This window comes from Pinus tabuliformis, chromosome 9 (genome assembly GCF_031772625.1).
Source record: "Pinus tabuliformis cultivar Carrire ecotype Pingquan chromosome 9, CPIR1, whole genome shotgun sequence".
NCBI lineage: Eukaryota > Viridiplantae > Streptophyta > Pinopsida > Pinales > Pinaceae > Pinus > Pinus tabuliformis.
Window position 1 is genome coordinate 1,424,051,649 of NC_142307.1, and position 18,658 is coordinate 1,424,070,306.

Consider the following 18,658-nt stretch of genomic DNA (forward strand, 5'->3'; position numbering starts at 1 on the left):
ATTTTATATCATCTATAATTTAAATATCAAGAAATATATTAATTGACTTTATACCATATATGAGTTAAAAGTTATAAAGTATATCATATAAAACTTTATAGCATTATAATGTTATAACATATAAAAGGTATTAGTTATATAATGTTATAACATATAAAAGGTATTAGTTATATAATGTTATAACATATAAAAGGTATTAGCTATAAAATGTTATAACATATAAAAGTATCAGTCATAAATGTTGTAACACATAAAGGAAATGTCATGAGCGTAAATATCAACCACCCTAAGAAAAGAATCTATATACATGTACCAGTTCTTTATTAAAGTGGGTGGAACCGGCTAAGTAGTTATTGCAGAGCGCCGAGGACAGTAGGAAGATGAGAGAGCCATCAATGCGTGGGTGGGGTGGCTGCAAGTGGGAGGGCGACCACCGCCATGCCCAGGGGTTAAATAGCAGGGTCCGAGCATGAAGAAAGGGGGGAAAACCAGAGAAGGATAGACTCATCAGGGAAAAACCGGAAGAAGAGACTTTTCAGTGGAATAGCTTTGATTGATCTGAGTTCTGGGCACGGAGGGACGGAGAGCCTCGGTGGAGAGCTTCTCTGGATTGAGCAACCAGTTGCTCTGTCTGGTCGGGTGGAATTGGCCGTCTCGAAATTGAATCAAATCAGCCAGCAGTTCAGAATTACCAGTTCTGCAGTGGAATCGGGAGTCTGCCAGCAGCTCAGGTAGGTACAGATTACAATTTATGCATTTCTGTTTTCAAATTCATGTAAGAGTTCATCTGTTTGCTGTAAATTGATAAATAGGGCACTACATAGTCTCATGGTTGTGGCACTTGCCCCAAAGTATTTCCCACTGCGTAACCATCATTATCACACACAATTATGGATTGATGAGCTAACCTATGAGATGCCACTCCACTTGGGGATTGGAAACACCTAATAGGGTTGTTGATCTAATCATCTCTAATATAAGTGTGGTTTTGATATACCTAGGCATTTGAAGGTGAGTATTCTATGAAGTATTCCCATGCCCATAGCATTAGATATGGTCCACTACGATGCTTTAATGATCTAATCATCCCTAATATAAGTGTGGTAACTTGTTTACAAGTTTTGATCTACCTAGGCATTTGAAGGTGAGTATTCTATGAAGTATTCCCATGCCCATAGCATTAGATATGGTCCACTACGGTGCTTTAATGGCTTTCATCCCTAATGATTATTGATCTCACATGATCTTATGAGATTTTTTTCAAGTGGTGTTGTCATAAAATCAAAGACCCCTTGAGAGATGGTCTTGATCCTCTTCAGCAACACTCTAGAGGTCATTGTACCCGATTCACAGAGCAGTTATGACCTTCACGGTGCAATGTTGCCCCTCCACAGATAAGCATTGGGCTATGAGATGACTCCACATGGTACTTGACCTCTATATGCACCACTAAATTGCTAAAACATTGGGCCAATAAGGTTGGGCATTGTACTACTACATGATATGACCAGATGGGCCCAACACACCCCAGGCTAACCTTGACACTATTTGATGAACGTTGCTTGTTCTGGAGCCCTGATGATGGTTGTTTATCGTTGAGATGACTTAGGAGGCTTGCAAATCACCTTTGGACCCCAATATATGCATATTATGATGCCAAGTCACTCCTCTTAGCCCTATAAAGGCGATGTAGGCCATAACTGGATAATGTCATGGTTGAGGAGGTATTTTATTGAGGCATACCCATGCACTTTGAGTTCTTCTTGGAGTGAGGAGCACTCATCATCCATTTTGTCACTTCCCTGAGGCACCTTCTGCATTTATGGAGGACGAAATCATGGTGCAGATCATTATTCCCCAAGACATGTGGGCTACTTTTGGCATATACATTATGTTTCCTGAATGATAGAGAAGGTTCATCTAGGGCCTATGGAACCAGGGTGATGGCCATGGATGGGGTAGAGCTCCGGTGTCAGATTTTTCCCAGGTACTAATTATTTTTGTCCCGGCCATCTTTTGAATTTTGTGGTACAATTTCCAGTTAAATGTGGCCAATTATGCTTTTTCTTCTTTTTTTAATTGCTTCAACCTTCAAGGCATCATTTTAGGCTTAACCCAAGGTGGGGGCAAATGGGATAGGGAGGCTAGTCCTATGTGGACCCGAAATGGGAATGCTGACCCAAGTAGGAGAAATGATGAATGGGGGTATAGCGAGTGAAAAGGTAGTATGTGCAGATAAAGGAGCGGGACCACGCACCCAAAGTTGGGGTTTCCCAAGTAGTACCACCCTAGAACCAAATGGTCAATCAAGGAGATCCCACAGGAGTAAGATCCAAGGGTAGCAACCAAAAGAGATCAAGGGGACAAAAGCACAAACTAAGCCCACTCTTTCCACCAAATCCCCCAATTAATCCACACCCAGAAGTATCCATGATAAGTAAACCCAATAGTCAATTACCAAATGACAAGACATACCTTTAGATTTGGGAGACCCACCTTCAAACATACAATCAATACAGGTGGGTGTGGGACCACATGGCTAGCTCAGGTGGCAGAGAAATGGCACAACGAGCTAGTAGAAGGCATCAAGGGATTGCTGGCTACCGGTTGAGGCTCATCATGGAGAAAAATTTCTCCTGGGGAAATCACCCAAGAAGTGGTGGGTAACAAGACAATCTCCCCCAACCATACTTGAGGATTTTAAATGGTCATAAGACAATCCTTCACCTTTCCTATGACTTTGAAAATTTACTAATATAAACTACAATGAATATTAGATCTAGTGTTCCATATAGTCCAAGTTGGGTAGGCATTAGTCTACTCTATTTCATTTCTTCAAACAGAAACATTCATTCATTTAATTTCCTTCCCTTACTTTTTTCCTAATCTAGGGCCTTAAATATTTCATTCATTAGATCTAGATTGCTCCTCTTTTCGAAGTTCATTACATTAATGACTTTCATATCTAATTGGAGTGGACTTGTCATAATTAAAAATCATTTTAATTTCATCATCCAATCTGACATTTATTTGTTATTATTCTCTCTTGTCTAAGAGTAGCATATCTATTTTGAGGAAATCTTTGTTTGGATCTAATTGTTTCTTGTCTCATTATCAAACAAATCTAATGAACTTAAGTCGACATTGGTGGAAATCGCTAACTTTTAAGCGATTCTTTAGGTCTAATGTTTGATTTCACAACTAGGTGGAGGATCTAACAAAATAAAATAAATAGACCTAAATGTTGCAACAATAGGCTTGACAGATTTTAGTGATACCCCCTAGACCCGGAGAGTTTCCTTTCATCTAAAGACGAGAGCAAGGCCATTGAGGTGACAGTGGGTACCTTGCTCAAGAATTGCCTCTAGGCTCTCCTATTGAGGTTAGAACATTTTCCACCTAGGTGATAATTTGAAAGGTATTAGAATGGTAATAGGAGGATTGATGCAAGATCACATGTTTGTGCAACGACAAGTGCAATTGATGAGAAGGTTACCTAACCATCCCGATGAGGAACAAATCACTTATTTATGACCTAAAACATCATCACTCAACAAACTCTACAACAATCACCCTTCACCTACAATGTCACCCTTCAAATTTTGCATTCTTAGGCTCAACAAAATTTGCATTGTTGGCCCTAAAAGCTGACCCTTGATACAAAACATCGACATATAGAAATTTCCAAGACTTCCATGCTCAAGTAAGCATTATACTAAGAAAACCTAGAAGTTTGGGTATTAGATTTCAAGCCTATTAAACTAAAATGAACAAGTAGATGGAAGCAAACCTTGGCACCAAGCACATTAGGCTACATTGTATTTTCTTGGAGGAAGCCATTGAAATCTGTTTCGCAAGAACGCACCTAAATACCTTATCGAGTTCCTTGTACATGAAGGAAGTTCATATACTGGGACAATCTATCAAAGAAATACTTTCCCCAAATGGCAATTCAATATCTTTCACATATAGAGTTAAAAATTTTAATATCAAGATGCAAAATAACAGATGTATCAACAATTTCAGTAGCTCTCCCCCACTCCGTTTGACTCCCTTTCTCTCTAAACAAACAAACCATGTGTACATTACATTTCAATAGCTTCTATAATCTCAACATACCAGTATCCAAATATTATTGAATTAATAAAAACAAGATCATTACCACAAATTAATTAAAAAAAATCACAATACAAATCTATTGTCAAATGCTAGTAAAACATATAATTTGTTGAAAATAAAAAATTTCAAAAGCAATAAAATTTGAAACAAACACTCTCAAACTTTTGGTAACAAAGAAATATGCAATCACTATCTACGTATGCATGTTGGGTTTGTACATAATTTCAAAAGAGAGAGCATTCACATACTTTATGTTCTTGTCAACTTTTTCTTTCATACTCCCACTACCCAATAAGCAAATGGGATTAATATAGCCCGAAATGTCTTAAATAAAAAAAAACTTTAATGTGTCGCAGGAAAATCTCAAAGTGCCTTAAAATGCCAAGGACCTACGCACACTTCAAAACTGTTCAATTTTTAAAAAATACAAATCAATCAAGGATATAAGAAAAGAAAAACAAATAAATATATAGAGATAGAGGATTTGGAATAAAGTTTAACATTTTTACACACCTCTTCATCTTCAGATTTTAAGTACTGTTTCAACAAGTCTCTCCATTTTGTTATTACATTTTGAGCATTTATAAAAAGCTCCGCTGCAACCATAAAACAAACAAGGGTTACAAACATTGTCAATCAACTTCATATGATAAAAAGCTAAATGTTAAGAAAAATAACAAATAAAGTGAACCATGTTGAATAAGCCACCGATGAATTTTCAAAGGACTGGTAGTAAATATGAACTGTGTTTCAATTAGAAAGCAAATTCCCAAGGTTAAGTGAATAATATGTTAATATTAGCTAAAGTTTTATAAACAAAAAATAATATTAAGTGTGTGAGTTTGTTTCTAAATATTTCCCAAGGTTAAGTGAATAATATGTTAATATTAGCTAAAATGTTATATACAAAAATAATAATGTGTGTATGTGTGCATATGCACAGGTAACTAAATAAAGGTATATAAAAAATAAAAGGAAAGATAACATAAACACAACACAAGATAATAGACACGTACTCAAAGCAAGGAAAAACACTGAGGGGGGTGGGGTGAATCAGTGTTTTAAAACACACTAAAACTTTTCTTTTCTTATCCAGATTTTTGTACACGACTTTACTGAAAGAAACATGCTTATGTACACAATTGTTATGCAGACAACTAGTGTATATCCCAGTGTTGATAATATCGGTATCGGGAAAATATCGGCGAGGGTCCAGAAAATATCTTATCGGCAATATCGGCGAAAATATCGGCAAAATATCGGCAAATATCGGCAAGCATAAAAAATGCATAATATATTCATTTTTTTTCAGATTTTTAAACATTTAAAGCAATAAAAACATGAAATAAACACATTGGCACATAAATATGAAGAAAACACTGATATATATGATGTCAAATAGAAATGATACATGAAAGGCGATACCAAATCCTGTTGATCCCTGACAATTGTCCATTCAAGGACTCAAATGTGGAGAACCAATACAAAATAACATCACATATATAAAAGTATCTCATCATCATGAGTTATATGTAGCACAACAAATAAAACTAGCAGCTATCTATCTGAAATCACTGCCCTCTCCCCCTTTTACGGGAAAACATGATGGGCTGTTTGCCAGGCCTGCCCCTAGTAGTAGGAGGCCTTGACCCTGCCTTTGCACCTAATGTCAAATAATGAGTGCTAGGTATGGGGCTATGCTCTCCTATATCTATAGCAGATGGTGTTGATGTTGATGCTCCCGCAGTGTCCTCCTCCTCCTCCTCCTGCTCCTCCTCTGAGTGATGCTGCTCCTCTGACTCCGAGTCCTCCTCTTGCTGCCCCTGCTCTAATGGATCATCTGCCACTGGCTCTAACCATGAAGGTGACTCCTCCAAGAGGGGCTCCTCAGACTCCACCCTCCACGGAGACAATACATCAATATTGTCTAAGCTAAGTCACATGACACGAGGACACGAGACACGGAGGACACGTAAATACAAGTATTCAATACGAAACACAACGACCTGGAAACAAGACACGAGGGACACGTTTTATATATATACACCAAAATATAGTTTTTTATCCATATTAAATTGCAGGTTGCAGCTTATCTAATCAAATTAAAATATAATTACTTCTCAAAGTTCATAGTTCACTTTAAAAAAATAAATAGAATGAAAATTTACTATTTAGAAATTCGAATGTGATATGCTTGGTCTTGATTCTTGAATATTCAATGTTCATTGTTCATGTACAACTTACAAGCACATAAGAAAATAACTAAAGTCTAATCCTATTGATTTCCTCTGCCCCTCTTGCGAGAAAATGCCACAGCTTTCCCTTTCCCTCTTCATGTAGATGCTGGTGCTGGTGGAGTTGGCAGTGGAGTTTGCTATGCTCTAGAAGCTGAAGAACTAGAAGTAGGAGCTATAGGAGGTAGACCACGTCCTCTACTGGTGGCAGGGGTAGCCCGGGCAGGTGGTGTCACCTGGAAACATTACAATCTCCCAATCCTGAAATCCTAAAAAACTGATAAGTCTGCTGCATTTTGAATGAAATCTAAAATTCTACTTTCTCCATATGAAATCCAATGAGGCCGGAACCACTCTCAAACATCCTGAGTCATTTCATGGTAATGTTAAAAATTTAAGTAAAAGGATGAAAATGAAGATTAAGGAGAATGTCACTTTTACTTTAAGAATTTAACATTACCATGAATAGCATATCAATACTAGGGCCTAGAATGCTCAAACCCTCCTTGGCAGCAACCACATAGCTCTCCCCTTCCTTCTCCAGCAATCAGAAATGAAAATGATATGAAAAAAACCAAAATCGGATTTTTATAGGCCGTGCAGAAATTTTTTACAGTCACCGGGCGATATTTTCAATTGTCGCGCGATATTTTCCGAAATATCGGCGATATTTCGGAAATCGCACGATATTTTCAAAAACTGAAAATATCGCGATATTTTGTCGGCGATATATTGGCTCGCCGAAAATATCGCGATATTTCCGAATATCGCCGATATCTCGGCGATATTATCAACACTGGTATATCCAGTTAGCTTACTTTTCAGTTCATGCATCATTTGTTTAACTTAAACCAGAGTATCAGTACTTCAATACTCATTAATTAAACAGTAACCATGTGCAGTAAGAACAGGATAAACCATCACACATAAGCAACACATCAACACACATGAACACCAGGGATTTTAGGTGGAAACCCAATGTGGCAAAAAACCATCGTTGTTGTCATCTTTGTCTTCTTTCTATTATTAAGAAAAACTTCTTACAATTTTGTACTAGCACAGACTTATACCAACACACAAGGACCCACCCGCAGAAGGCTACAACCTTCTCTCTTTCTCCAACACCCACTGGAAGGGAGCTCAAACCCCTAATCTCGTTTACCGACACCCATCGGAAGGGAGCTCCTACCCCCTGATCTGATTTACCAGCTACCACTGGAAGGAAGCTTCGACTCCCTTACTGAAGGCTCCAACCCTCAACACTTTCGTGGACCACGTTTCATAAATTTTCACACTGGATCCACCTTTTACAAAACATCTCAAATTGTAGGCCTCTTTCATCAAATTTTCAGACTAGACCCACTACCATCATTTAAGCCGAATATCAAATATCAAAACTGAAACTAATCACTGCAACAAATCACTCAATCATTGAACCAACTGAATCAACCAATCACTGAACCAACTGAGACCCAAATCAATCAACTTATTCTCAAACAGGCAAGGCAAGTTAGATCATTGTAACCAGAATAGCAATACTAAACCCAAACACTGCATCAACTTATTGAAGCAACTGAAAACCCTAATCAATAATATGTCAAAATATACACGCTACTTTACTTTAGTAAACCTGCATGTATACGCAACTTCCTTGAAGCATACCCGCATACAGATCTCAAAACACTGAACCCTGAAACTGAATCGCTGTTATTCTGAAACACACATTAAGTTAAACCCTGAACCACTGAATCATTCTAAAACAATCACAGAACCATCACAGATCTTCAATCACATATAGCTAGCAGCATCACCACTCTTCAATCAATCCATTCCACTTCAATCATCACTGTTAAACCCAAATAATCAAGTAAGACTTTATTGACAAACAACACTAACATAGCAAAACTGATTATACTGATCAGACACCTTATTCAGCAAAAACCCTAGCTTATATAGGCGCTTTCCTCAAAACACTTGCGCATGTATACGCGCTTTTTAGGAATCAAACCCGCGTACAGATTTGAATAGATACGCAACCTACCAGCATTAAACCCGCATATCTACGTGCCTTTCAGGTTATAAAACCCGCGTACAGAACTGCAATTATTGACTTATAGCTCCGCTGCATATCAGAGCTTCTAAACAAAACCCATCTCTCGGCATACATAATAAAACATGTGTCAAACATAAATGCTACAGATCAAATCAATCCATTATCAATGTAGTCATTTCAGATCTATTGGATCTGATCCATCATTAAATTCTCAGGTGCATTCTTAGTTTCAGATCAAACAATTCATTACTAGCCCATTACATGCACACTTGCTTCAGATCTAACTTTTCATGAAAAATTTATCACTTGCATACAAAACACTTTGATCTTCATCTCCTTATATAGCTTAGCTCTTATCCAATACCACAGGTCAAAACCAAACTAATGTCAATGGTATTCTTTTAATGGGATCAAATATATGTTGTTGGGCTCAATACTATGGGTCAATACCATGGTAATGACCCTTGGTATTTAGAATACCATGGTGCCGAAACTATATGCACCTTTTCTTCTTCATACCTATGTATGTATGCAATTTTTCTTCACAAAACCTGTGTATACACGACTTTTCTTCACCAAACCCATGTATGTACTCGGCTTTGCTTCATAGAACCTAGGTATACGCGACTTTGCTTCACCATATCTGCGTATGTACACGGCTTTGCTTCATAGACCCTCATCTTTATCATTCCTTTGTCTTTGAACTGATATTCCTTTGACCAAACTCTCTGTCTCATGAAGACAGATCATGTTGTCATCTGCAGGTTGCCATCAAAAGACAACTCATCAAAAAGGTTGCATCAAGGACAACACATTAGTCATAATGCCAACAATCTCCCCCTTTGGACTTGATGGCAACTACTTTGGTGTTTGGTCACCACAACCTGCAAATACTTGTAAAACACATCAATCTAAGCACCAAACTTTTCAAACACCAAGTTACTCTCCCCCTTTGACATCAAGGGCAAAGGGCTAACCAATGTTGAATGAAGATTTCTCTCCCTTTGTTGACATGAGTGTTGTAGATCCGATCTGTTGAGTATGAACACTAAATACTGACCATGCTTCCCTTGAGCACACGCTAAAACCTCTAAAGATATACAAAGAAGTACATGACTCTATGACTTAACTGAATATGACTTTTCCTATCACCAAGGACTCAAACTTACATCAACCACCCAGTCACAATGCGATTACAAATTCCATCATATGCCCAAAAAGATGGGATTACATGACTTGACCACAATAGTCCATATATGACTGAATTTTACAATTATTACATCATAGGTCTTTACATGACCTTTACATCAAATGACAGATATGACATTTATAATCAAGACAAAAGACCTCAATAAGACCATGATAGTCATCAGCAACTATCATATACCATATAGGATTTGCACCATAAGCATTTGTTAGCAGCAACATGCACTTTTTCATCATTAATCAAGAACATCAGCGACATAAGCAACATCATTAAGTACCAAGGAATTCTAAAGCAAACATAATGCCAACAATGCATTATTAGAAGCATTGCAAATGCTCCCCCTGAACCTGTGCCATATCTGCAGACTATACTCAACCAATTCCAGAACTAGCAAGCAAAATTGGAACTTTTTTCTTCATCATAGTAAAATATACGCGACTGTTCAGTTCAGAACTCGCGTATATACACAACTTGTATTCATAGGATCCGTGTACAGAAAGTAAAATACCGAACTTCTTAACTTCAGCTCCCGCTAAGCCTGTACTATCTATATCAGTTCACTGTTACGACATCAGATAAGCAACAACAATCATGGGAATCATCATCAAGACAAAACATGTATTACTCCCCCTAAGATTATACATCAGTAATCTTGAGGACTTGATAATCATCTTCTGCTCTCATGTGGTCATTGTTGATTGTTGGTAGCATCAGATGTGCTCTAAGTCTCAAATTTTGCAGCGAGGCTTATGCACATGTATTCCAAAGAACCCAGAAAGTGTTTTGGGAAATTCCACCCAGAAACAATTTTATTAAAATAATTAATTATTTTTAATGAGACCCTAAGTCTAAACTTAGGAAAATAAAATAATTAATGGGTATTAATCTAACTGTGGGTGTAACTTCTAGAAGAAGACGAGGATCAAGCACAAATGATCTTAGCCATTGATTAGCTTCTAATCTGAGTCGTTGAATGTCATCGAGGAAATTATTTAAGGCAGCTTGAGAGTCACTTGGAAAGACACACATAGAGAGTTTAGAAGATCAAAGTTCTGAAGCAGAGCAGCTGCGGAGAGAGATTCAAAGTGAGCTTTTGTAATGAGGGGTAGGGATAGTATCCGAAGGGAATTCTTCCCAGTCGGAGAATACTCAGCAGAGAAGACAGAGAGAGATCCAGCAGTGGCAGTGCAAAGCCAGAGAGGCTAACGCAGAGCTACGTAGGCCCACGCAGAGGCAAAGTAGGCTGATGCAGAGGCAACACAAAAGCCAAGAGGAAGTCTGAAAATCTGCTGGGAGATTGATTTCTGTGGCTAGATTCCGAGGTGTGAGACTAGGAGGGTAGAAGTCAGATTTCCAAAAGCAAATCGGACAACCAAGAAGAGTGACGTAGTTCCTAGATAGTGAGATGTTAAGCAGATGCAGACACTGCGCAGAGGCAGCGCAGAGTCAACCAGGGGTTGTTCGCTCAAAGGCTGGATCAACGAAGATTTCCAGTGATAGGGTGAGGTAATCTCACTTATCCTTCTATCTATGACATTTCTCTGTAACTGGATTGTCTAGAGGGCATCCAGTGATTGTATTCAGATTTACTACTGCATAATAATACAACCCTCAGATCTGTTGCATTGGTTTTCCCACATTGGGTTTTTCTGGGGACATTTGTCCAAAAACAATAGTGTCATTTGTGTGTATCTTTCTCTATTGTTCAGTTTCTTGTTTCGGCATATTATTTAAATGGTGTAGGTTGCAGTGTATGTATTTCAATGTTTGTCATAAGAAACTGCAAATAACTTGTTCATGTAAATCTAACAAGTAGAAGAAATATCATCAGTGTTGCAATAGGAATTCCCGGGTTTAAGGAATTTTCACAGTCATGTACTTCACATCACGTCTGCAGCCACTGTTAGAAGTATTCTTTTAAGAATAATGGACTGCGATGGGCACCATCTTCTTTTACTTTGGGTTTGAATCCTCCTCATATCTGCGAGAATTTCGTTCTTCAAGCACATATAATATGTCTGGGTTTCTATATCCTCCTGCTATGACTTTTCTAGTTTCTTCTTCCCTAACCTTGCACTTGGTTGATGTAAACACAATTATATTTCCTTTATCTGCCATTTCACCTACACTTAGAATATTTTGCTTTAGCCCTTGAATTAATAAAGCATCAGTTGCTCCTCTATGTTTATTAATTATGGCTTTACCCTTTCCCAGAACTTTTGTTGGAACATTAGTTCCAAGAATAACATTACCATATTGGTTTTTCTTGAGAGGTTTTATCTTACTCTTATCTCTAGTCATGTGATGAGAGCATCCGTTGTCTATGTACCATTCATCTTCTTCTTTAAATGAGCAAAGTGCAAGACCACACCTTATATGTTCTTCTTCTTTCTACTTGTTATGAGAAACGTTGGTGGATCCATCTTTTTCAGATCTTCTAACATCAATATTCTTAGCTGATTGCTTGCCATGTTGTATAGATTTGTTCCTGCATTCTTTTGCTACATGCCCAAATTTGTTACAAGCATAACGTCTTATATGAGTAGAGGAATCATAATAATTTTGTTTCATATTCCTTCTATTGCAATCAATGGCTTTGTCACCAAATATATTGCAAGAAAAACAATATCCCTTAAAGTACCTGGAACTTGATGATCTTTCTGTGAAGCGGTTATTTGCTTATGATTAAAGTCGTCTAGTTCTGCAATTCGCTACAACGTGTCCATAATTATGACATATAGAACATTAAACATTATTGATCAAAGGAAATAATCAATTAACATTAGGAGTAAATGATTTTCTTTGAAGATTCACTTTACTTGATTTTTTATCAGGTTGACTTCTTATCTCTTTGTTGAGCATTTCAGGTTTTGCATTTTTACCCTTTAATTCCTTGCCTCAGCTTGTGAACTAGATTCTCCTTCAATAGTTTCATCAAAACCAAGACCAGATTTGATGGCAGTAGACCTTTGGCTACTAACAATATTATCCAAAATCTTAGTACTATCTTGAAATCGCAAATGTTTATTTTTTTCTTCTAATTTACCTTTTAGAATGTTTACCTCAACCTCCATTCTTTGATATTGCTTTTTCTTTTCTAGATATTGCTTCTTCATACCCTATTCAATCCTTCTTCCTTCTTCCACTCGTTTCTTTAATTTGAGAATCTCTTCTTTCAGCCCATTTTCTTGTTCTTCAAATGCTTGAAGTAGTTCTTCATTCCGCTTATCTAATTTTTCAAGATCTGCTCTTAGAGAGACAATCTCAGCTTCAAGACCTTCACAATATTGTTTAGATTTCATAGCAGCATTTACTGATTTAATATGACCCTTGTTATCATATGCTTGCAACTTATCTTTAAGGTTAACAATCTTTTTCAAAGCAATATCTAGTTTCGTTCTAAGATCAAAAATTTCTTCTAACCTGTCTTCTTTTGATTCAACAACTCCATCTGACATAACAAAGGTTGACATATTGTTTAGGATAGGATTACCTGGTAGTTCCCTTGATAAGGAATGTTCCTTTGAGATTTCTTAATGGATTGCTTGTAGCTTATCCCACACTTTCTTTGCAGTTGAATAATGCATAACCTTATTTAATGTTGAATCAGGTATGCTACAAAAGATGTCACTCAAAGCCTTACTGTTAATTTTAGGTAACAATGGTATGTTCTATGCTTAAGAGCAATTTACTTCAATTTCTTTATTAGCCCAATATCAGTATCCAATTTAGCAATCACATCAGCATGATAGTAAAATGCAAATAGAACATAAACATAAATAGTAAAAGACAAGCCAAGACAAGAGGACACAAGATGTGGCACCAGCTAGGGACAAACCCCAATGTGGGGAAACCCTTGATCAATTTTTCTTATATTCGTCAATAGTTTAGTAGAGAGAGAGATAGTACTAATTACAAATCTGATCATTTATGACAGCAGCAAGAAGCCCTAACCAGAAAAGTCAATGCTAATCAAATAGGGCAGAATTCTTCCTCTAAACAGCTTAGTCAAACCCCGTCAACTTCGGCCTCCAACAGCAAGCCTAATCAACACAAAATAGCCTGAAAAAGTCCAATCAAAAGCTAGTCAATGAAAGTCAAATTGCGGCCAGCGCCAGGGCAGTCAACGCTGGTCAAATGAGAGGTCAGATCACCTCGATTTCAATGCCCAGATCTGCGGCCTGCTAAGGAGAAGATACCTCACCCAATCTGCAGTCAAAAGGAGGTTAATGCTGGTCAACGCAGCCCAAGATGTAGCCACTAAAATTCGGTCAACATTGGTCAACACAGTCAAACAGAAGAACGCCCTCCTTCCTTCGCACGTGCGAGAGACAACTGCCCAAATTAGCGTACCCAATCAAGTGAGGAGAGAGAGATGTGTGAAGATGAGATGATGATGAAATGACTTGAGGTCTCCTCCTTTTATATGCAACGTTGAGGATGAGTTGGGGGTTTGAATGCCTATTTTGCTTGCTAGCGACCTTGACAATTTGTCCATTATATAAATAAATTCATATCTTCATTTTTACATGTCGGAATCGAATGATCTTTAGATCAATCCTACACATCTCGGAGAGAAGAATCCAAGAAAAATATCAGTTGTCATAAATAAGATGACCCATGTGGAGTTTGGCCCTAGTTGCCAATTTTAACACTCGCTCTCAACTAGGGAGAACTCCATCTGCTAATATGTATTATCTCTACCATCAATGCACTGCTCTGTTGAACTATGAAGAAGAAGTGATCAAGAACGTATCGTGCCATTCTCTACTGACTCGAAGTCAGTTCGAAATAAAAAGAGTGTGTCTCATACCACTCTTACTGACCCAAAGTCAATTCCAATCAAAAGAGAGTGCCTCATACCACTCTTACTCACCCGAAGTCAGTTCCCATTGCTACCAGATCAATATCGGTCATCCTAGTATAGGGAGTACGGTAGTACACGATGCGTCCATCGGTAGTACTATGGTCCCTATCCTCATTTCCCTACTCATTGGCCAGATGAGAGGTACTTCCCATGAGTCCCAGATTGCATAGGTATGATGTCTCAACAGGAGAAGGATGAACCACTCATCCTGCCTACATGTCGCCAAGGGGTATCACAGGGGAAGGCTGAACCACTCACCCTGTACATAGAAGATCACTAGGGGAAGGCTGAACCACTCACCCTATGGTTGCTCATCACTCCAAGAAGTACCCCAAGCCCCCCGGAGCTCCCAGAGCTCAATGTCCATCTCATACAGGACCCTCATAAGAGGGTCTCTACACGACTCCAAGTCGTTCTCGAAAGGCCAAGAACTTGACCTTCCCTAGGGGCTTCGTCAGAATATCGACAACCTGCTGATCAGTCCCAATGTGATGGAGCCTTATTTCTCTTTGTTGTACCATGTCCCAGATAAAGTGGTACCTGAATCTATATGCTTGGAGCATGTAATATTCCTAATTAGCCATGGCTAATTGGAATATTCGATTTTGCTCAATTTTTCCTTCTATAGTTATTTGTAAATAAAAAGGTGAGGAAAAGGGGACATAACTCACTTTTAGAATAAAAGTCACTTCCTAGTAGCACAACGTTGTGACTTAAAGGGGAGCCAAGGGAGCCAAAGGACCACACAGAGATGGGGCCCACGCAGACACTTGGAGGGACTGCGCAGATGGGAAAAGGAACACGTGGCAAGAGGAGATTACGTTGGAGGAGGTGAGCCTTGGGATTGAGAGAGGCCAATGCTATAAAGGAGAGAGGAGCCTCCTCATTTTGTCATTCAGTCATGAGCATTTGAGCTAGTCACTTCGACTTGGAGCACGCTCGCTGTTTAGCCTGTCTGCAGTACTGTTTAGTGCACTGAGTGTCTCCGTTCGGAGATCTCACCCTTAGCCCCAGGGGACTTCAAGTGCCTACTCGGGCAAGGTAGTTTCAGCAGTCTTTTCGCAGTAGTTTTGATCTTTGGCATTGAGGTGGAGCTGAGCATTGGAGGACTGCGCAGTCTTGAGAGAGAGGGATGCAGTTTTTCTGGGAGCAATTCCGGATTGGGGGTCTGTGGAAGAGTTGAGCTGGGAGGTTGAGCAAGAGATCAGCTCTTGCATATTGGAGGAGTTTGGAAGAGTTTCAGGCAGTATTTTGGAGGATTCTACTCAGTGGCAGCGCAGAGCCTTGAGGGATTGCGTGATTCCCCAAAGGGGCGATTTTCGGGGGTAAGCCATTTCAGAAACGCTATCTGGTTTTTTCTGGGTTTTCTGAGTAAACGCTGATTCCAGAGTTTCAGCATTTTCTGAGGAGGGGAACAGCCCCAAATCCTCATTTGATTTCCAGCAGCAGCAGCAACACGGCAGTTTCCCAGCAGCATCCACGCAATTCAGAGAGAGGCCATTCCTTTGCTATTCTAGGTGTATTTTTTCACTTGCCTGGTGCAAGTCGAGGTGCCATCTTTTCTAATTACCTCCTGTACTCATTCCATTACTCAGTATAATAAAATGGCTTAGCATTTCTCTCTCCATTTCTCGAGTCTCTGCTTATATTTCATGTTTCCATTATTATATGTTGCACTGCTGTTATTTTTATCATTTTGAGCTTCCCGGTTATTATATCATTTGTGCGTATTTAGTTGGAGTTTACTAGGATTTTGGGGGAATATCTTTGAAACCGGATATTACAGAGCAATCATGAAACACGAGATTCTCTGATAATCGGATCCCACTCTAGTTGTCGTAGAGGATCACAAGGGTATCCAGCACATGTCCAAACAGCTCACTAAAGAGCTTCCTCAACTAGACAGCTTCACAGGAGGCCATACTAGCAACTATATATTCGGCCTCAGCGGTGCTCAAGGCAACCAACTTTTGCTTCCTGCCCATCCAGGATATCGAAGCAAAACCCAAAGAAAAGCAACACCCAGAAGTGCCCTTGCAATCCACCACACTGCTAGCCCAATCGGCATCAAAATAACCATGCAACCTCACATCTCTGGCAATGTACCTCAGTCCATGAGTGACTGTAACCCGAAGATATCTTAGAAGATTCTTGGCACCAATCCAATGTATAGGATGAGGCTCAACCATATATTGGCTTAACGCGTTAACTGCAAAACATATGTCCAGACGGGAGTTCACTAAGAACATCAGTGCTCCTATGAGTTGACGATACTTAGAAGCATTTCCCAATTCAGGGCCGGCAGCACTACCACATAACTTCTTAAAGTTAAGCTCCATCGGGGTAGTCACAGGCTTGCAGTCCACCATCCCAAATCTTTCCAATATCTCCAAAACATATTTTCCTTGAGATAGGAAAATTTCTCCTGTCTTTTGCCAAACCTCCAACCCTAAGAAGTAGTGCACCAATCCTAAGTCCTTCATCTCAAATTCAGAAGCCAACTCCCTCTTACATTTGTGAATGAGAGGGTTTGCACCTGTCAAAAAGAGGTCGTCCACATAAAGTACCAGTATGAGAGGTTTATCATTTTCAACCTTAAAGTAAAGGTTCGGATCGACTTCACTTCTATTGAATCTCAACTTGATCGGATAACTATCCATCCTCTCATACCAAGCCCGAGGTGCTTGCTTCAAGCCATAGAGAGCTTTCTTCAACCTACATACATGAGATTCATGGTCATGAACCTCAAACCCCTCGGGTTGTTCCACATAGACTTTCTCTTTGATCAAACCATGCAAGAAAGTGGTCTTGACATCCATCTAATGTAGGTTCCATCCTTGCGAAGCAGCAATGGCTATGATCGAGTGGATGGTGATGTATTGGGAACAAGTGCAAATATCTCATCATAATCTACACCTTCCTTTTGAGAGAAGCCTCGAGCAACAAAGCAAGCCTTGAAATTTTTTGCACTTCCATCAGCTACATGCTTGATTTTGTATAGCCACTTAGAAGTGACAACCAATTTGTTTTGGAGTCTAGGAACCACATCCCAGACATCATTCTTCATAATAGGCTCGTATTCTTCATTCATAACATCCTTCCATACTTGTTGCTTCACAGCTTCTTCAAATGATGAAGGCTCATTCTGAATGATAGTGCTCATGACAGTCAACTATCCTTTATACCTGTTCGGCTTCTTGCTCTCATGGAAAGTCACCCTTGGTGCAATATGTCTCTCGACATCTTCGAGAGTCTCCCTAAGCCATGAGGGTCTCCTCTTGGAGGAGGACGGATCTTGGGGAGGAGGATCAACAGGAGCCATAGGTTCATCAACATCAGGCATCGTTTCATCCTCTTTTCCCCCCGTTTTCCGATGTCAGCTTCTTTGTCCTTCCTTGGGATAGGAAGGTCGTTGATCTTGCAGAGGGCCATATCTTCGTCAAAGGTGACATCATGACTTATCTCAATTTCCCTTTGACCAGCCACATAAATTCTATAGCCCTTAGAATTTTCACTATAGCCCACAAAGATTCCTTTCTTCCCTAATGTACCCAATTTGCTTCTTTTCTCTTTCAGCACATGAAAATATATGGGACTTCCAAAAATTCTAAAATGCGAGAGTCTTGGAGTCCAATGCTTGATGAGGGCATTGGTTTTGAACATACACGACGGTGTTTGTAGCTTCGGCCCATAGAAACTTCGGAAGCCCTTGATCATGAAGCATGGCACAAACAGCTTCTATAATAGTATGATTCTTCGTTTCAGCCACACCATTCTACTCAGGAGTGTATGGTGTTGTAGTCTCCCTCTTAATGCCAGCTTCTCTGCAATATTCATGGAATTCATTTGATTCGTACTTAATCCCATTATCAGTCCTCAATATCTTGATTCTCTTCTCGGATTGATTTTCGATCATGGCTTTGAAGTGATGAAACCAGGTGAACACTTCATCCTTCTTTTTCAAGAAGTAGATCCAGGTCTTGCAAGAATAGTCATTCGTAAACGTGAGATAATATAAGTATCCTCCCAAAGAGTTTACGGGCATCATACCAGATATGTAGGAGTGGATCAACTGCAATATATCTGTGGTCTTACTATTACTTGAGGGGAATGGTCCCCTTGTAAGTTTTCCTTCAGCACATCCCGGACATACACCTTCATGCTCTACTTTCAATTCG

General features: G+C 39.2%; 1 protein-coding gene across 5 annotated transcripts in view; it reads right to left on the reverse strand.

The window, feature by feature from the left end:
* Positions 1-18,658, reverse strand: part of LOC149153887 (uncharacterized) — a 403,197-nt gene that overhangs the window by 82,652 nt on the left and 301,887 nt on the right. For all 5 annotated transcript variants that reach the window (XM_089438322.1, XM_089438319.1, XM_089438323.1 and 2 more), the window contains one exon: positions 4,633-4,715. In XM_089438322.1, coding sequence (XP_089294448.1) covers positions 4,633-4,715 — 83 coding nt within the window. The remainder of the gene's footprint in view (positions 1-4,632; positions 4,716-18,658) is intronic.